The sequence below is a fragment of the Salvia splendens genome, chromosome 6 (assembly GCF_004379255.2).
Source record: "Salvia splendens isolate huo1 chromosome 6, SspV2, whole genome shotgun sequence".
NCBI classification, from domain to species: Eukaryota; Viridiplantae; Streptophyta; class Magnoliopsida; order Lamiales; family Lamiaceae; genus Salvia; species Salvia splendens.
Window position 1 is genome coordinate 36,651,043 of NC_056037.1, and position 21,239 is coordinate 36,672,281.

At 36.9% G+C, this 21,239-nt stretch overlaps 3 protein-coding genes across 3 annotated transcripts; 1 reads left to right on the plus strand and 2 right to left on the minus strand.

The window, feature by feature from the left end:
• The first annotated feature begins 1,011 nt into the window (after window positions 1–1,011).
• Window positions 1,012–6,319, plus strand: LOC121806199 (sphingosine-1-phosphate lyase-like). Its single transcript, XM_042206158.1, has 15 exons — window positions 1,012–1,313; window positions 1,406–1,451; window positions 2,909–3,060; window positions 3,177–3,236; window positions 3,454–3,678; window positions 3,764–3,905; window positions 4,013–4,063; window positions 4,151–4,242; window positions 4,500–4,626; window positions 5,024–5,039; window positions 5,218–5,325; window positions 5,398–5,452; window positions 5,522–5,668; window positions 5,756–5,834; window positions 6,035–6,319. Exons 1-15 carry the CDS (start codon window positions 1,111–1,113, stop codon window positions 6,155–6,157), a joined length of 1,626 nt encoding a protein of 541 aa, XP_042062092.1. The 5' UTR covers window positions 1,012–1,110; the 3' UTR covers window positions 6,158–6,319.
• A 911-nt stretch (window positions 6,320–7,230) lies between these two features.
• Window positions 7,231–8,973, minus strand: LOC121806686 (protein LAZY 1-like). The gene is made up of 5 exons (XM_042206807.1): window positions 8,892–8,973; window positions 8,753–8,819; window positions 7,930–8,654; window positions 7,597–7,861; window positions 7,231–7,503 (listed from the first exon to the last, which is right to left on the minus strand). Exons 1-5 carry the CDS (start codon window positions 8,895–8,897, stop codon window positions 7,484–7,486), a joined length of 1,083 nt encoding a protein of 360 aa, XP_042062741.1. The 5' UTR covers window positions 8,898–8,973; the 3' UTR covers window positions 7,231–7,483.
• A 7,536-nt stretch (window positions 8,974–16,509) lies between these two features.
• On the minus strand, window positions 16,510–17,139 carry LOC121809211. Its single transcript, XM_042209750.1, has one exon. The coding sequence runs from the start codon at window positions 17,137–17,139 to the stop codon at window positions 16,510–16,512; it is 630 nt and encodes a 209-aa protein (XP_042065684.1).
• Between the last annotated feature and the right edge of the window lie 4,100 nt (window positions 17,140–21,239).

Below are 21,239 nucleotides of genomic sequence, written 5' to 3' on the forward strand. Positions count from 1 at the left end.
GGTTAATGTAATGAAAAATATTTTTTGAGTAGGTATTTATTACTATATGTTTATTGTATTAAGTATAAAGTCTCGAATAGCAAAGCAAAAGATTGACCAAGAAAGAAGACAAGATGTAAATTTAAGGTTGTTTATAAGATAGGTAGAGATGGAAGAACTTATACCTACCGACTATGTTTGAGGTTGCGGTATTGGTGGTGAAAGATTTTAACAAAGCGTTTGGTGATACAAGTATTATTATAGAATTTTGTTTCAGGCAATTGAAGCGCATTAACTACTGCTTCATTGTTATTATTCTAAGTTAAGTTTATATTTAAGTATACATGTTGTGCATTAGCATACACGTGGATAAAGTATGATTGTAATGTTTTTATTTGAAATTTGAAAAATAGTAGGAGTACATCTCAAGGAAGATGACCGCTTCCTTAGATGCCACGAGATTTTATGCGACTTTATTTTGTGTGTTAGGTGGATAGAGCAAAATAAGAGAGAGAGAGAATAAAGTAGAGATAAAAGATGTTTCCAATTTTAGTACTAGGTCATCTTAGTTGGGTCAAACCAAAAAGAAAAATGAGTCATTTTCAATGGGACCGACGGAGTACTATAATTAGCATTTATTTTTTTTGTTTTTGTTTTTTTGAACTATTTTTATGGAGTACTATATATCTACTAGAGTGTTATTCAAAATAACACATTTTCTTAATTGGAAACACCATTATCTCCAATTATTCTTTATCTTATTATTCTTTCTCCACTCAACTCACAAAATAAGAATATACTACAAAATCTACAACGAATAGGAATTAGAGTGGGACAAGAGAAATACATTTCCTTTTTTAAAAATGTACTTAATTATATTAATCTTATTTTTGTTGAATTATTTAGAATTTCATTAAGTGAAAATTCACATGACCCGGGTCTTAACCCTAGCGGTTAGTAGACGCAGACTAGTCCACGCAGATAGACTCTATCATGGTGTGAGCATTTAAATCAGTAGAGAATGTTCCTTCCACGCCAGTTCAATATAAAACGGATTTATAACTCCGCACGCATCAGATTGAATCATATCCAGATTCAAACCCCTCAACAAACCTAACATCGAACACAACGATGGATTTTCATCACATATCCTCCTCTCTGCATCAATTCAGAGCTTCCGCTAATTCCTACTTGCTTCAATTCGAGCCTCTCGCGCTGCTTCTCATACCTCTGCTGACGCTTTTCTTCGCCAGATTACTTCGCTCGATGCTTGCCGTGGTTTCCGAGAAAGGCCTCAAATCTTCGGCCGTCGAGCTGGTCATGGCCTCCGTCAAGTAATATCTCACATTTTATTCATATCCACCTTGTGAAGGAATGTTTTCTCTGACTAATTCATCGATTTATTCGTGTCTGTGTGTTTGATTAGGTTGGTGCCTGGTGTGCAGAGGTACATCGATGCTGAAAAGCAAAAGGTAATAGTAATAGTAGTGTTCATATTTTATATTTTGCCGCTTGTTTCAGTATTTATATGGAATTTGTAAGTCTCAAAGTTTGAAATGAAATGATGAGGTGTGATTGTTGCATTAACTGAACTGCAAGAGGAAGAGAGGAGCAATTAATGTATCAGTGGGGCTAGATGAATACAATAAACTGATTTTCTGAACCAGAATACTGCATTAATGTTTTGGACTTCTATTTATGTCTATTTGATTAATCATGCTACTTAGAGCATCCGCAGCACTACTGCTCCTTGACAATGACGGCGTCCGTGCCGCTGGCATGGCTCATCGCTGCTCGTCGCTATGCTCTTGCCGCTGGCACGGCGCTGCTTGATGCATCGAGCACGTCCGTGCCGCTGAGCATGCTGACGTGGCGCGTTTTGATTAGTCAACGGCAAAGCAGTTGGCATTTTCGATCTAAAAATATGTGAGTAGATAAATTACCAAATGTCATATATTTATAGTCCAAAAAATAGAAGATAACTCCTCAAAACTTTTTCACTTTCTGCACCTATTAGTCAACGGCAAAGCCGTTGGCATTTTCAATTTTTTTTAAAAAAAATCGAATTTAATTTAAAAAATCAATTTTAAATAAAAAAATATTTTCCCACTTCCCAATAAATTATATCCGTTTTCTCCCCACTTTTAATTTATTTTTCATTTTTTTCCCCAAAATTCACATTTTCATCTATAAATACCCCACTTCCACACCAAAAATTTCACACTACACTACACAATTCTCATCTAAATTCTCAATCTTTCACTCTTACAAAAAAAATGTCCGGCTCCGGTGATCACCCCTCCGACTCCCGCGGTTGGAACCACGAATGGTTCGGCTCACAACCATTCCTTAGTCCGGAAATGCAATTTTCGGCCCATGCTCAAACCCAAGGTTCTCAAGTTTCGGGTGGCTACCGGCCTTACCCGGTGGACGACCAAGATGCCCCCGATGGGCGATACGAGTGAGCACCCTAACCCATATTGGGAGGGAGCGGCGACTCTCAAACTCCGGATTTGTAGGATTTTAATTATGTAATTTTTATTTTTTTGGAGTTTAATTATGTAATTTTTAATTTTTAGGATTTTAATTATGTAATTTTTTTTTTGTAATTTGTAATAGTATTCCGGGTATTTTTAATACATTTTAATATTGTGGAAATATTTTTATTTAAATTGAATAATAGAATGGTGGGACCCTTGAGCATGTCCTTGCGGAAGAGCATGAATGTGAGTGTTGTGCTCTTGCCTAAGAGCAGTGAGTAAAAAAGTAATAAAAGTGGGTCCGGGCCCACATCCGTGCTCTTATACTTTGGTTTCTGCACAAAAATGTTTGTTCAAGTTACTGAGCATAGGTGGCCTGGGGTGTTACCATATGTTTTCAGATTGAAAAATTTTGACCTTCTTATAAACCATTGACTTTGCTAGTGCAGGTTGTGGATAAGTTGCAAGGTTCTGGTAAATCAAAGAGAGATGGTTGGAGGACTGAGTTGCCTATGGCAGGCTTAGGAGGTGAGGTTATTGATAAAATGAAAGATGAGAAGCTAAAAGATGTGGCATGGCAGGGCAAATGTTCTGGTACAGTGTATGTCTTCCTTCGATCTATCACCTTCCACACATGTTACCTTATGTTTTATACAGGAACTCTTTTCAGCTGCAACTCATAGTTCAGGTTTTCTCAGTTCTGTGTGTTTCGTTCAGGTACATTGCAGGAAGCGAACAGGAAGGGCATTTTTCGTTGATCAATGAGGCATGCTCCATGTCAGTAAATTTTCCATTTAACAATTTCAGCTTTCATGAATAGCCAGTGACTCTTTTCAATAAATGGATAAATTCTCATCTCTTAGTTTGAAGTGTGGTATTCCTAAATAATGTTATTTTCTGGTTTCATGAACCAAGAATCTTGATATGGACGGGGTAACTAACGATTTTTTCTGTCTTCATATGCTATTATAAGAATTTTTGAATGGCTTTGCAGGTTTGCGCATACCAATCCTTTGCATCTAGATGTATTCCAGAGTGTAGTGAAGTTTGAATCTGAAGTCGTGGCAATGGCAGCAGCCTTGCTTGGGAGCAAGGAAAAGTCTTCTGGTGGGCAAATATGTGGAAATATGACATCTGGAGGAACAGAAAGTATATTAATGGCTGTGAAGTCTTCAAGGGATTATATGAAAACTAAGAAGGGAATAACTAACCCAGAAATGTCAGTGAAACTTCCGCTGTTGTAATATCCATTTTTTTTATGAGAGGTTACCAAACTGATTCAGTGTCTACCTTTCTGGTAATAGGATTATACCGGTTTCAGCTCATTCAGCATATGACAAGGCTGCGCGATATTTTAAGATCAAATTGTGGCGTGTTCCTGTGGACCAAGATTTTAAAGCTGATGTGAAAGCCATCAAACGACATATTAACCGGAACACAATAATGGTTAGACTATTTTGATACCTTTAGACTGCATAAGTAACATCATCTAGTTTTTTTATCAGTTTCTTATGCCGATTTTAATCCCCTTGGGTGACTATGAGTTTCTGCAGATTGTTGGATCAGCACCTGGTTTCCCTCATGGAATTATTGACCCAATCGAGGCATGCTGTCCACTATAATATAACATCTTGCTCAACTCGAGCCTCTTTTGCTTTACAGAAATCTTGATATTATGTTTGTCTTTGTAGGAGCTTGGTGAGTTAGCTTACACCTACGGGATCTGTTTGCATGTTGACCTTTGCCTCGGTGGTTTTGTGTTGCCTTTTGCTCGTAAGCTTGGGTATGTTGCCAAATGTTCAGACATGATTCGCTGTGTGGTGAATCTTATGACTCTTGTTTGGAATTGTTTCAAATTCTTTTCTGCATTGTGATGCACGCCTTCTATCTTGTGTTTTTTGGAGATTGGTTTTCGACTCCTGAATATGGTCATGATACCATGGCAGTGTTGAATAGTTCTTTATCTTGTCTTGAGTGGAATATGTTATTGTTCATTGTGAGGAATAATATTTGATAATAACATCTGACTTTGTCTCCTAGATATCCTTTGCCACCATTTGATTTCTGTGTCAGAGGAGTAACATCCATATCCGTGGATGTTCACAAGTATGGGCTGGCTCCTAAAGGAACGAGTGTTGTTCTATACAGGGACCATGACATACGGAAGGTATACATATCCTTGCTTGTATTTTTGTTAAAGACAAAGTGGCTGCAAAAATATATAGTATTTCTTTTTGACTGACTATACATTTAGATGGTGTTTGGCAAAGCTTATTTTAAAAAGGAGCTTACATGCTCTGGTAAGATATACTTAGAGCTAATAAAATGGCTCTATTTTGAAGATGTTAGTGATGTCATAGTTTGCAAAACACCCCTTAATATAAGAGCATACAAGTGTCTTGTAAGATGTTTCAAAGAACTTGTCAACTTGTTAGCTTTGCAAAACACCCCTTGAAATTATCTTTACTCATATTTGTGTCTCTGTATTTAATAATCTTTACTGATATTCCTGCCTTGAACTCTGCTGGTTTATCGTGGTGCTGGACCATTTGGCAATTGAATAGCATCAATTTGTTGCTGGTGAGTTGCTTTTTCCACCCAAACCATTTATGCCTTCCAAAAAATCTATAAAGCATTTAAATCATGCAGCTATTTTATATATCATGACACTTTTTTACTTTGTTTTTTCCATTCTTTTACATGCATACTTCCGTCGTTAATAGTTTTTACTTTATTTATTCTTTTCCCTTCTGTCCAGTCACCGAGTGGACTGGTGGCCTCTATGTATCTCCGACAATAGCCGGAAGCAGGCCTGGAGCTCTGATAGCCGGTGCTTGGGCAGCAATGATGTCCCTTGGGCTAGAAGGTTACAATTCTTACATCAAGTGTCAAGTTTGTTTCTTTTTTGTTACTGAATCGCAAAATATATGGTGAGCAGGTTATCTAGAAAACACAAGGAAGATCATGGAAGCGTCAAAGAGGCTAGAGGAGGGGTAAACTGATCAACTCAACTCAAAATGTTATTGCTGAATTTATACCATCGACCCTTCCTTCCATTGCAGGGTGCGCCAAATTCCAGAACTGTTCGTCGTTGGAAGACCCGATATGACACTTGTGGCTTTCGGGTCCAACAGCATTGACATATTTGAAGTGAACGACATCATGTCATCGAAAGGATGGCACTTGAATGCACTGCAGAGGCCTAATAGGTAACATCATCTCTCGTCTCCGTCCTAGTGTTGATTATAGTTGATATCTATCTTGATTTTTCCGTTTGATCGTTGTTGTATGATCAGCATCCATATCTGTGTGACTCTTCAACATGTGAATGTAATTAACGACTTCATCAAGGATCTGGCAGACTCTGTTCAAACTGTAAGTCCGTTCTTGTTTTCTGTTTTGAGTTGTGGCAACCTTCTATTTTTGTTAGGTTTCTCTCTCTATCTCTTTCCTATTTTACAAATTTTGCATTAAAACCGGTGTCTTCTTCTACCAAGACTATTGATAGTGTACGGAGGGGGTATGTTAAGAGAGAAGTGTCAATTATTGTGTATAATATTTGGATGAAACGACAGGTGAAGGCGAATCCCGGGCCTATGAAAGGAGGGCTTGCTCCGATATACGGTGCTGCTGGAAAAATGCCGGATAGAGGAATGGTTCAAGATTTGTTGGTCGACTTCATGGATAACTCCTGCTAGCTCAATCTGTATCCCTATTTGTTCAATAAATTCTTGCTAATCTTATTCTACATTCATTTACCAGTTCCCTTCTTTATATGTACATTACTCCATTAATTGTGCATGACATCTTTACAACATTATTATTACAATATAGCCCTAAAAGCATTTCAATGTTTTTAATTTTGGCATTTAATTTTTTATCTATCATAATATTAGAACAACTAAAGATTCACAATTAATTGTGACTAGTCTGTTCTAAAATCAATACTTAGCCTATCCCCACATTTCCCCACTACGGAGGAGAGGAGTTCCATCCAAGAGGTACAATCCTAAACAGATCGCTAATATGTCGGAGGGCCTCTCTAAAACGACGAATGCTTTTGAAGTAGCTTTATATAAAGAAGAGGAAAGTTCGCAAAAGACCAATAAGTATTTGTCTGAAGAAGTCTAGTTCCATGATTGAGACGCGCAATGGCTGAAGAAGACAACGACTCGAAGATGATTGATTTCCCTTCTAGGATGTACAGAAATTTGGAGAAGGAAAATAAAGATCCCTAACTTCTAGAAATCACAATCTATGCTCCTCATGAAAAGTTTAAGCATTGGAAAGCCCTATACTTTACTTGAGGGAGAATGTTGAAAAGAAGATCTGAATCAGAGCCAAGATAAGGAGAATCAAATCAAGAAGAATCTTATTAAAATTAGAACAAATTAAGTCTCGTACAAAAATAAATAAATCTTCCATGTATAACTAAAATTGGAATCTATAAAAAATTGTGTAACAATCGAGAGAAAATCACCACAAGCCAACTACGATGTAGCCCTAAAATCATTTCAATGTTTTTTTTTTGGTTAGATTAAGTCTGGTGTAGCTTATTATTGTAAGATTATTAAGTATTTTCATAATTGACCTATAGATTCAGTAACCATGCTTAGTGAGTTCTCCTTCAATGTTAACATGAATTGAGTTTAGACAGTATCCTTATCAAAATTTAGAATATGTTTATGTAATGTAGTTTTCCCAATCTATATAACACATTCTCTATTTAATAAATTTCAACCAAAAATTTGTTCAAACATAGAATGCCATCTAAAGCAGTAAAAGTATCTCAAGTTTTATAGAACACAATAAAACAGTTTTTCACTCTACACACAATAAAACCAGACACAAGACAGCCAGTGCCTGTCTTATTATCATTCTTGCAAACTCATCATGAAAAGGGAAAAAAAAAGTAACAACCACTCAAATATGAAATCCACACAGGAAATCTCAGATTTGCATATATCTCAAAATACTATTGCATCATAAGAGCCATGCACCTCAGCTTGCTTCTTCCATCACCATCAGAGCTCCAACACCAAATCTACAAATCCAAAACAATAAGGAAACTAGTTTATGTCAACTCAAGCAAACCAAACGAGCCCTTAGCGTAGTATAATAGTTTTACGCGACTTACAGTCTGCATCAGTCTTCACCCAAAGCTCATCACCACCGGCTTTTGTTGCATTCTGGGATTGGTTATTCTTGTAGCTCAACATGTTTTCCCTTGCTTGATGTGGATATATTATGATGTCTTCGGCCGATGGCCGTAGCCCTCCATTGCTGTATTCCATCACATGGCCACCACTGATCCTCTTCATCTCATTCTTGGTCGGGTTATGATTCTGCGAACAGCAAGTCGAGTTCTCGGGATGAACCTTTCTATTGAACATCTGCAGAATCTGCAATCCCACATTTCATTCTGTTAGTAAAGTTAGTTTTTTAGTAAGTTAATTAGTTTGTTACAAACCTTATTCAGTTTAGTTTCAGCTGTGGTTGGATTTGAAGAGATTTTCCTCTTGAGCATTTTTTTCATGGCATGAACTGCTGACTTCTCTGTTTCCTTCTCAGCCCTCTTCTCTTCTGCTTGCTTCGTCTTCTGAAAGAGCTCCCCGAGAGAGGTCCGTTGCTCCTTCTGCACCGGTGGTGTAGTCGTCTCTTGCATCCCAATTGCTGATCCAAAAAGGTAGCTCTGTAAAGGACAGATGGTTGCCTCACTCCCACTCTCAGCATTGTCGAGAGGCGGCTTCCCGCTTAGTGTAATAACACTGCAGTGGCTGATCCTTCCAGCACTAACATGGCTGTTCCTCCCTGATGAGAGATTGCAGCTGTCACCCTCTGCTGCAAGTACCTTTTCAAGTTCATCATTGATCAGCTTCAGTTCATTCTCTGTCACTTTGGTCTCCTTCTCAGCTATGTGGTCCACAGAGATGGAGAATGTTGGCGTTGGTGGGACGTCCGTGATCACCGGCTCAGTCCCTAGAGTGCCAATGTGAAGGAAGCCATGAAAGAGCTCTGTCAGAGCAGTTGCCCTTTCCTCCTCCTCAAGATCCTCCTCTTCCTCCCTCGCAGCCTCTAGGCTCGTAAAGGAGTTCCTCCGGTACATGTCCCTATGCGCCTTCGTGAAGGGCTTGCCGCCATAGCCTCCCTTCTGGTACGACTGCAGGTCGTCCAACGAGGGCTGCCCGCTAAAACCTAAAAAATTTCAAGATCAAAACTCCCATCATACTCCAAACAAACATATTGTAAATGTTTACATAGTAATGTGAAGTTATAGGTTGTAACTAACTAACCGAATGAAAATTCTTTTGGCGTTTCGCTGCTGTTCTGCTTGAACTTGCGATGCATCCATCCTAAGAGCTGCAAAGGAGACAAGATCAAGATGACGAATGCGAAAACTTGATGAGTTAGAAAAAAGAGAAAGTGTTATACCTTCATCTTGTTCTTACTGTTAAGAGAGATTGATAAGAAGAGTTGGTGAAACTATTGAACTTTATATAGACTGAGTGTTTTGGTGACCATTAATCATGTTGGAAAAAGCTACTTAGGAGTTAATACCAACATTTATCAAGTTCAAATCCCATCAGTAACTACTTCTGTTTCTTTTTCCCTTTTCCTTTTCCTATGTCAATTTTTAATTATCTGTCTATTTTGTAGTAATCAATTTTTATGCTCATTTGACTCATTCAGACATAAAAAATACATGTCATGCCACTTTTAGTACTTCACTACTTCTCATTGTAAGAAAACCAGATCCTTTCACACACATTTACTCACTACTAAATTTCCCAATGTTGTAGTAATTCTGGCATTTTGGTTGATACTGTTGTTAGCGGATAGGTGGATAGACAGTAAAGAATCTCGTACGATGCTAACGTTTCAACATATGTGCCAACAGGGAAGATTGTAAGTTCACATGAACTGTTAAAACTTGATAGCCAGTTATGGTTAGTCATAGGTCCACAAATTGACAGAGATCATGAAAGGGACCTGTACTAAAAATCCGAGACAGAAATGCCCGGTCCATGGATTTTACGCTTCGTTTTAGTGTTAAGTACAAAACTGAGGACTCTGGATAGAATATACCAGCAATGAGGCTTCTGTTTAGGATAAAAGTATTTTTTTCTGAACCAAGGTTGCATTCTGAAATGCTTGCTATTTTTTTTTGTCATGTTTAGGTTTTTAGTTAGTAAATGTCTATTTTAGTATCACCCTAGAGAAGATTTTGCCACCTAAATAAGTATTGTACTTAGGTTAGGGGGTGGAAAAAATGCAAATATCGGTATACCAAACCTACCGTATTGAAAATATCAAATATCAAATTATTGAAGGATACCGGTTTGGTAACGGTACGAATTTTCTTATATTGTTGTATACTGCGACATAAAATTACGGAATATACCAACATAATATATAATACGAATACCGAATTAGGTATGCCGTAAAATTCTGGGATACTGAATTTTGTTACAGTCTACCGAAAAGGCGGTACAATATCGATATTGAAATTGGCCATACAGAAAATTTCGGTAAGGTATAAGTATGATTTTACTTTACCGAATTTTTGGTAAGGTATATTGTACCGGCCTACCACTAATTGTACTTAGGCAATACTGGTCTAATGTGATATATACTTGGTTATGATTTACCTAATGATCAGATGATGATTTTTAGTTGGAGACAATCTATGGAGGGCCATCATTGAGTATCTATCTTTCCACATGCTTTGAATTGTTTCAGAAACAGTCCATGTTGAATGGTAGTGTGATGTAAAAAATTTATTTTTCAAAGGTATGAAAAAGAAGAGAATTTAGACAGCTTTTCAATTAGCAGCCAATTTCATCTTTAAAATAATGTTTCTTGCAAATGTTTGTTTAGGTTCTTGACATTCCTCTGCCATAGTGTGATTAGATCATGAGTGCTATCCACAAGCATATTTGAGGACGAATCTAATTTGATTACTTTTTTTATTGGTATTTATACTTAAATGAAATTTATTCTAAGTCCATGAAGTTTTACTACTTTATTCTATTTTGGACAAATAAAAATAGGTGGGGATCTTCTGCGGTGCAATATTGCACAGTAGTCAGCCCCATGTTACTCACATAGAAATAATAAAATAAAATAAAATAAATATTATTTTTATTGTTGTATTGAAAAAAAGCAGAAGTTATTGTGCAATATTACACAGCAGAGGATCCCATCCCCAAAAAATGCTGACTGCAAGTCAGGTAAACTTGAAAGGTTAGAATCTTGTTAAAGATGTCATGAGCTTTGATAACATTTTGTTGGATGGTAGTAGACAATTGAACATTATAATTTAATAATGGATGATGTGTTGAGATATTAGATGTGAGTTGTCTCACATAAAAAATATGATGTAAAAAAAAGTCATTTATTCTATCACCGATTGAACTCTCCCTTACGTATAAGGTACACTTCAATACCTACTGAATCATTCCTATCACCAATTGGTCCTTCTCTCCACGTATCAATTACGCTTTAATGAACGAGACCACGCATAGTCCCCATAAAAACATAACATTACCTCCATAACATTCTTCCTTGGAAGTGCTTTATTGGATCCTAAATCTTGGTATAACCAATGATAATTGATAACAATACACTTTTCCCACCATGTGCCAAGGTAGTGCCATATCTAACAAGTAAACAATCTGTAGCTGCTTGTTTTTATCACCTTAAACTCACCAATTGATGGTATTTGTTACAATCACTGTCCTCTCCAATGAATATGCCTCAAAGCCAAGTGAAATGTACCTTTCACCACAAATTATTCAGTAGGGGCCTAAATTAAACTATACTGTTAGAGCAACAAAATCCTATTTGCAATTTGCATGAATCATTCTCAAGCTTGTGCTGATTGAAATTTTTGTCCACACACAATTTGAAAGTATATTAGAAATTATAATTTATATTCCTGTGCTTGGCATGGCATGTCATGGATCATCACTTTTGTGCACTTTTTTCTTTCTAAATTTTGTTGGAAATCATTTGTCTTGTTATAGGGTTTGTAAGGGGGGTCATCTTCCTAAAATCTCACTTCCAAAATCAAAGAAGTGTGACCCTGCCAGTGATAATAGACAGAGCAGTTGTACTTTTTTTTGGTGTGAATCAACATAGTTTGGTTTTTTATTTTTATTTTTTTATTATCAGCAGCTAACATCATGGAAATTGGCTGGAGTTTTGTATCTGGGCTTTCCTTTTGTCCCATTTCTCTATCTGATTTATGACTATTATTAAAGGTGGTGATAATTCACATTATCTTGCTTGTGTAAAGTGTTTTGTGGTGTCAACCACATATCCATGACAAAGTGTGGTAGCATATTTTTCTTTCATTAGTATGTCATTTATTAAGGTAATTGTGTGGGTTGAGTGGTTATCAGATTGACCTGATATTAATCTAATTGTTAAGGCCAAACCCGAACACGATCTGCTAAGGAAATTCTAAACCCACACATGAACCTGACATGCTATATTTAAACTCACGACCCGCACACGACACGACCATGATCTAAAGTGTGCGCTGACATGATATGAGAGCGACATGAATCCAACATGACATGACTGTAGAGACACGAACCTTACATTATAATAACCTAAGACCACATATGAAAAGGTGAGAAAATGACAACCTAATTTTAATAAAGTAATAAAAATAAAAAATAAAGAATTAAAATAATAACTAGTATTAATTAAAATGGGCTATCTGAATCCAACCTGAACCCAATCCGAATTTGTCGTATCCTTATTAGCTCGATCTAATAAAGACATTGACATGTCAAGAAGTTTGACACCAACTTATTAATTTTGTGTGTGTTCATGTCGCGTTTTTTATGTCACATCGAAAATTGACATGTCCAATTAATGATAGATTGACATGGTGTTTAAGTGATTAGGAAGGTGATATTTAGGTGGTCATGTCATATTGACCTTGTTTATGTTACTAAAATAGATTTGGAAAATCTTATTTTCTTGTCAATGAAGGAAATACTATCACCAACTCATTTTAGCCCCATGATTATAGTTTAGATAGATGAAAATATCATTGGCTAATTATACTATTCTTTAAGTACTTGATTCAATGTATTGTCAATATAATTTTTTGATTAATGCAACCACGCTCTAAGCACGTCGCATCAGAATACTCTATTTAAGATCTTTATCTAGACATACTTTTTTCGTTTATTAACACTCACAAGACATAATAGGGTGTCTCATCTGATAAAATAATGGGCTTGATTGGCAAAGCATCTCTTGGCATTAAGGAATTCATGTATAGTTTTGTCTAGGAAGAATTTAATAGTAAAATATGTTGGGCCAAAAAAATTAGCCTAGGAGAATAAATTTGTGGTGTTCTTCTCTCTGGGTCTGCCCCACAATTAGCATTTATGGATTCGCTACTGTAATTAAATTTTTATTGTGAAGAATGAATTTAAATTATATATTAATAAATATTACTATTACATAATTTAAGTATTGGTCCACACATATACTATGCATAACAATATCCAAGCAAATTTATATTTGGAAAAACATTATACGATATAACTTTGGGTATCTAATTGATGACAAAATTATAATTAGGTAAAGGTGATAATATAAATTTTATTTTATACAAACTAAATTGCAAAAATAAATAAATTCAAAGCTCTCCCCAGGTCCAGTCAAGCTCGTGACTTTGCCGCTAACACCGACCATTTCCGTTATCAATTTTCAAAACCTTAAAAATTCATAGTATTAAAATTATATCCTAATTAAAACCAATTTGTAAATTATCGAATTACTAATATGTTCTGACTTTACAACTAATTAAAATTTCAGTGTTCATATAAATTAATAACTTTACTTACGTGATAATGATATTATTGGATATCTACAAAATAAAATACAGGCGTAACATTTTTTTTACTACTATTAGACAAAAGATAAAAATCAACATATTACCAAAAAAATTGCACTTGTAAAGGTCAAGCCGTCCTGTAGTTATAATTGGGCCCTCATACTTTATAACTAAAGACACAGTGAGAGAATAAATCTTACAAAAATAAAGTAAAACAAATACGAGGTTAAATATTTAGAGCATCCACTACGCGTTCCGCGCGCGGCTCGCGTTCCGTCCCGGAGGGACGGTTCCGCCGCGGGACGGGTTGCAACCCTCGTCCCGTCCCGTAGCCCGTCCCCAGCTCGTCCCGTAGCCCGCATCCGCGAGACAAGGGACACGCCGGCCCTTCACGCGCCCGGGCGACGCGGCGCGCCCCCGATGCATGCGTGACGCCCACTCGCTGGCCCGCGAGTGGGCGTCGTCACGGATGACGCAATAATTCATTTTTTTTAAAAAAATTCGTTTTTTTTTTATAAAAATCGAATTTTAATAAAAAAAAATTTCAAACGGTAATGTTACCGTTAATTTTTTAATTTTTTTAATTTTATTTATTTATTTACTCTATAAATAATCATATTTCATACTCATTTCACACACAAACACACATCTATTCCTCTCAAATCCTCTCTATCACTCCAATTTCCATCTTAAATCAACTCAAACAAATGGATCCTTTTGAGCAAATGCGTCAATTAATGGAACAATCACTTGAAGAAGATCGACGACGAGAGGTGGAGGAAGCCGCGCCACCCCCACGACGCTCCCAGAAGTACATCAATCGGAACCGGGAGGAAGCCGCCGCACGGTTAGTACGCGACTACTTCTGCGATAACCCGATTTGGGGAGATACCTACTTCCGTCGCCGTTTCCGCATGAGTAAACCGCTATTTCTCCACATAGCGAATACTTTGGCGGCCCGGGAAGAGTTCTTCCGAGAAGGGTTCGACGCGGTCGGCCGTCCCAGCCACACGACGCTGCAGAAATGTACTGCAGCCATCCGTCAGCTTGCGACTGGACAAACGGCCGACATATTCGACGAATACCTCCACATCGGAGACACCACTGGGCGCATGTGCTTGCTCAACTTCTGCAGAGGCATCCGGGCAGCCTTCAGTGATGAATTTCTCCGGAGGCCAAGCACGGACGATTGTCAGTTCCTCCTCAACCTGCACGAACAAGTGCACGGATTCTCCGGGATGCTTGCCAGTGTCGATTGCATGCACTGGCAATGGAAGAATTGCCCGGTGGCTTGGAGGGGGTCCTACACGAGCGGCCACAAAGGCACCCACACAACCGTTGTACTCGAGGCCATTGCCGACTACCGGCTTTGGATCTGGCACGCGTACTTCGGGGTCCCTGGCTCGAACAACGACGTAAACGTGCTCCACCAGTCCGATCTCTTTACCAAGTTTTGGATGGTAAAGCGCCGGCCATCAACTTCGTCGCCAACAACCGGCTGTATAAAATGGGGTACTATCTCGCCGACGGCATCTACCCGAAGTGGCCGACCTTCGTGAAGACGTGCAGCAGGCCTGCGAACCCAAAGCAGGCTCTTTTTGCGCAGAAGCAGGAGGCTGCGCGCAAGGATGTGGAGAAGGCGTTCGGGGTTCTTCAAGCGCGCTTCAACATCATCAAAGCCCCGGCTCGTTCCTGGTTCATGGAGAGCATGGTCGACATCATGTATACGTGCATAATCTTGCACAACATGATTGTCCGAGACGAAGGACCCGATGCGGGAAATTGGTTCGACCCCGAATCTCCCGGAAGCTCAACCGCAAGTAGTCCGCCGCGAAGTGGAGCGCATCCGTCTATACAAGAACGGTTGGCTATTCGGGCAAGGACACGCGACTCTAGCGCCCACACCCAACTCCAAGAGGATCTAATTGAGCACATTTGGGAAAACTTTGGCGGAGAAGATTAAATTATGTCATTTTTTATTTTTTTAGAATTTTAATTATGTCTTTTTTTCTTTTTCTTTTTTAAGTTTAAGTTGTAATGTTGTTTTAATTTTAATGAATTGTGTTTGTTTAAATTTAATTGGGTTGTAAAAAAAATAAAAAATGAAATTGAATGAATAGTAATTAAGGGACGGAATAAGGGACGGAGCGTTGCAGGTTCCGTCCCTTAGTTAAGGGATGGAGGAAAAAAGGACAGTGGGGCCCTCAAATAGTGGTCAAATAGTAGTTAAGGGACGGTATAGAGACATCGTAGTGGATGGTCTTACCAAATAGGATCATACTTAAGATTCCAATAGCTCAAATCATATACGGATTATATCACAAAATTAACAAGATAACTAAGAATTGTTTATAGATAGACATATAAAATGAAATGTATTCATGGCTATTAGACATCTCATAAGCATAATCTTACCAGAAGAAAAAAGATGCTCCAAAATAACAATTCAAATTTATAATATCACAAATAGTATACAAATATGAGATAGGATTTTCTCGGCTGTGAAGATAAGTGAGAACAATTCAAACTTCATGGTTATTTCGACTAGATTTTTAAATTTCGATATAGGCTAATTTTTTTTGAAAAAACATGATATTTACTTCAATTTGCTACTTCTATGATAGTAAGAAAAAGGAATAAGATTGCCCAAAGTGATTATAAGGCAGAGACACGAATCAGAACAAAGAATAGAAAAGTGGCATAATTAATATTGGCATTCCTCAAGCTAAACCCCCAATAATTCAACACCTAATCAAACTAATCCATTTCAATATAAAGCTACCCAAAATGCCACTTTAATTATCATAAAAATCAACATATATACCTTCATTATGCAGTACTATTACAAAAACAACTTTTACTATTACAACAATTGCCACATTCATCAAAAGGTATCGTATTCCCACATAAATACCTAATATATTTGTGACATGACAAAAATATCTGACCAACTCAGCATCCTTAGCCACTAAGCAAAAAATATTAATCAATAGTAGTACTTTATAAAGTAAAAAATAACTCACATCACTATCAAAATCTATGCGAATAATCTATATGAAAATTGGATCACCAAAAAATACGATTTCATAATAAGTTTCGAAAATGGAATTGATTAATTTAGCATATATGAAAAATAAATAATTCAATGCCGGTTTCCAATTTCCATTTATTTTTTCATTTTTTCTTCACTCACACATTCGGACTCCAAAGCCTCCATAAACGCGAGCTGAATATCCCCATGACGTCCGGCAACACTTTCCTCGCCAGCCCTTTATGCGACGGCGCCGCCGCCGCCACCTCCGTTTTCTCCACACTCACTCCCGGGATGCTCAATTCACCGACTTCAACCTCCGCCGCCGGTGGTGGCGGCGGAGCGGCGGCGGAGATGCGGAGTTCTTGATTTTCCGGCGATGAGGGTTTGCTCCGGCGGCTGAATTTGTCTCTGCGCTTCTTGGTTTTGGGGGCGGCGGCGGAGGTGAGTTGGAGCTCGAAAGCGTCGATGGCGCGGTGGATGAGGAGGCGGTTGGGGGAGGAATCCCAGCGGAGCCAGAAGGCGGTGTAGCAGTGGAAGCAGTCGCAGTGTAGGAGCGGCGGCGAGTTGTGGGGGCACTGCGGCGGCTTTTTGGCGGCGGCGGCGGAGGAGGAATGGAGGGAGATTGAGAGCATGTAGGCGAGGGCCTCGCGCTCTTGGAGAGAGAGGATGGTGAGGAGAGAGAGAATGGCGGCGGGGAGGAGATTGAGGAGAGAAAAAGCGTCTGCGGCGGTGGCGGCGGTGGTGGTGGAATTGGGAGAAGGATGGACTTTGCCTTTGTTTCTCATCTTCGCGGTTTCTGTTTTTTTTTTCTATGAAGGTGAGGGTAAATATTTATAAATTAGAAATTAATTGAAGCATCTTTTGGTGTAAAATATACCTGTAAATTTTTAATATCTTGTAATAAAATGGGAAATAATTATTTTGAAATGATTTATAGGATACATTTTTAGTGGTGGTAAGGATATAAATTCAGATTTCGATAAAAAATAGAGTTATCTTCTGGCGACAACTTTAAAGCATTTTTTGACAACTTTCAATGACGAAAATCGAATATTATGGGTAACACTAGAGAACTATTACCAAGAGCTTTTCATTGATACTTTTGTCGTTTACATATGATTTCGGAGAACTTGAGTTGTTAGTCGACGAAATTTGATTTATGTCAAATTCGCTGGCCATTCGACAAATGCTTTAAATTTGGCATAATCCAAACTTGTCACGTAACCAATTTAATTGTTGCTATCGATTAAGCATATTTTCTTATTATAAATTGTAAAAAAAATATGAAGTTTAATCAAATTCTGGTTCATCCCGCAACTTTAAAAGTCAATTGGAAAATCATGAATATTAAATTTGTTCTCAATCTACTCACGGCAACAATTACAATCCCCTACATGTAATATATTGATGATGTTTTCAACAAAAAACTTTACTTTTGTTTATGAATAAATGTTGTCATTTAATTCAATAACGATGGTATCTACGTATGATTTGTTGGTTCCATACCAAAAACAAATTTTTCTTAGTTTTTCCTCATGTGATACTAGACTATAAATTTAAATTTTATGATTATTTTTAAAATTAAAGACAGACCCTAAATATTATTTTTTTTTCCGATAATTTACATGAAAAATTCTTACACATACTATGGACGATTGACTGACTTAGGATTTTTTTACATTGAAAAACAGGAAAAAATGTATAAATGAAATTCATAATAACTCCCACTTTAAATTAGACTTATTTTAATTATTTGTTACAATGAATAGTAGTAGATAATTTGTACTACATTATCTATACACGACATAATGAGTGTCCATTCGTCCCGTGTTGTCAAATACACTAAATATTTTTCATCTAATTTAGTACACTTCATTTCTTTAAAAATAAAAAAAGTATAGACACATGTTATTAATATCATGCATAGCACAAAAACTAAATATACGACAGTGTGGGTCTTTTTACTTATATAATATCAATCGATAAATTGAGCTTCGTTTATTGACTCTATTGAGTAGATTGTTTAAGACAGCCCTTTTCATTTCACGCAAACTTTTATTAGTGGCCCTCATCTTTTAATAGTGAATTAATTATTCACATTATTATATTTAAATGTTGCATACCATGGGAACTTTGTAAGCACCTTTTTAAGTAGTGAATTAATTATTCATATAATTATATTTAATTTTGCATACGGAACTTTGTAAGCACCTTTTAATGAAAGCAACTAACTGTACTTTTCTTATATGTTCCACTTATATTTAATTATTATAATTTACTTTTCTTATATGTTCCACTAACTACATAGACTGTCTTACATATGGGACAATTGGTACAACTTATGGGAATTTATTCACATTCAACTACCTCATATATTTGGCTAACGAACTCATGATGCACCCATATATATTTATTTAATTGAATATTGATTTTTATTAAAATTTCATACTTTATATCAAAATATTATAACTTATACTACATCTCACATTATAAGTAGAAGAACAAACAAACTAAGGAGGTAGCTATAAAAGAGAACCCTCATTGAATTTTTTTGGTAGTTCATTGGCCTTAGACCCAAGTAAGCGGTTAACCGATGGTCCCGGTCCATTTTTTCTTGAATCGTAATTGATCCTGCTGAATCAATAACATGGTTAAGCAATATGATCTTCCATGATTCTATTCATTATGAAAAACTTAATATTTTCTAGAATATTGTCAGTTAACTCATTTACCAATAAATTAAACTTATTTCACAATTATATATGTTTGGTAAGTAAAATCTATTATAATCAGACAACTGAAACATAGTTAGGTGAGATAGATCCACTTGAATACCTATGAAAAGCCCAACTAAAACAATAGAAAAACTAAGGGAGGATCAATGTTGGTAACCGATTAAGAGACCGTTTTACCTAAAAACTAGTCTCAAAAATATTGATTTGTACGTTATTCATTAAAATTAGGTCAATCCCTCCTTAAAAGGTTAAATAAGAAGACAACCCCTATTTTGAACCTTAATACTCCGTTTGCTATTTCATTATTGCCTTACCTTAATTTTGTTCACCATGATTATAAGTTTTACTATGTTTTAAAACCGTGAAAAGTTCGATTTTTTTCACTAACGACATTCAAACTCAGTGTGGAAAAGATCCTCATTTTGTTTATGAACGAAATTCGAAGGCAATGTGCGCAAGAGGATTAATTTTTCGTGAATGAATGAGATTGATCTTTACTCCGTAAGTAACGAGGGCATGGGGATTAATCGAGAACGATCTATTGGATTGATGCTCGTTTACAAACCAATGAGACAAGGGGATTGATCGAGACAAATTCTCACTCTTAGATAATAATCTTATCCTTTGAAAATAATCAAAAGACCTATTTGTTCGCGAACAAAGTTCAAAATCAACGAGGGAGAAACTATTTAATTGAGAAAGATATCTTGTAGGTCAAATATGAATTCAAGAAAGAAAAAGGCTAGTTAATTCAAAACAACTAACCAAATGGGACCAAAATACATATGCATTTATTTACATTGATTAGTCGCCAAAACCAAGCTACCAACTTACAATGCAACCCTCACACACATAAAAAACTACCAACTTACCAACTTACAACCAAGCTACCAACTTACAATGCAACCCTCACCATGATGCAGCCTTGAATTTATCATGACCGGATTTGGAAGGTGTCTCGGCGTCTCTCTCTTTAAAAAACGCCCTAGGCAAAAACCTCGAAGTTAGAAAGCAAAACAGATTCACTGAGAAATACGCCATATTCAACGCTGCCAAACCCCTCCTGAACCAAAACCACCCCACATCCTGCACAAAACAAAAAACCAAACATTAACACGTGTCAAATGAATCACGAAACCAGTTATATTAAATGAAAACGACCACATTGGTACACTTTAGTGTTTTTGTAAACTTAAGTGATTGATACAAATTCTTTAAATAGCAATGTTCGCAGTATTGTGTGTTGTACTGTGCGTGAACAATGTGTGTAGTGAATCGTGTTGTCTAATGCATCTAGAGTGTACATTGTTGTATTGTGCGTGAACAATGTGTGTAGTGAATCGTGTTGTCTAATGCATCTAGAGTGCGGACAATGCTATGTAGTACGTGTATTGTATATCTAGTGAATAATGTTTCGGGTGTGCAATAGGTGTATTGTGTGTATATGTGGAGCACTTGTCGTGTAAGTATAATACATAAAAGAGCATATATTGCACAAATAAACACTACACACAATACTAAACATGCACTAGACATGACACATTGCACACGTGCTGCATGTGTTTTAATGTGTGCGGTGTTGGGTCTAGTAATCCTAGAGTATAGTATTCTTATAAGTACTGATTCATTTCACATTTGAGATTTGAAAGATTTCCTATGATTATAAGATTTCAAATCATAGAAATGATACGATTTGAAATTAAAAGCTCCAATTCGAAAGTACCAAACACAGCGATCATGATGAACGCCACCAGCTGCAGCTCGATCACGAGGAGGGAGCCCGACGGAGCCACGCCAGACATTGCTGCTGAATCTGTGTATGGATGGATTCAATAAATTATTAGAATTGTGATACAACAAAGTTGATTGAATTAATTATTAGATGAATTGGTGGAGAAGAGATAGTAAGTACAATTGAAGGGGAGAAGATGATGCTGAGGAAGGAGATGAGATCTTGACAAAATGAACCGAAATCAGAGATCGTTGGAGAGAGAGTTCATATGTTGCCACGTGTCGCCCGACTAATACGTGTCACGCATTTGGCATGGAGAGGTCTACTCTAAACTCTTAATTATTAATTATTAATTTTGTCGCGCAAATAATATTCGTCTATAATTCATAACAAGTCGGCCATGCCATGTTATTTCTGA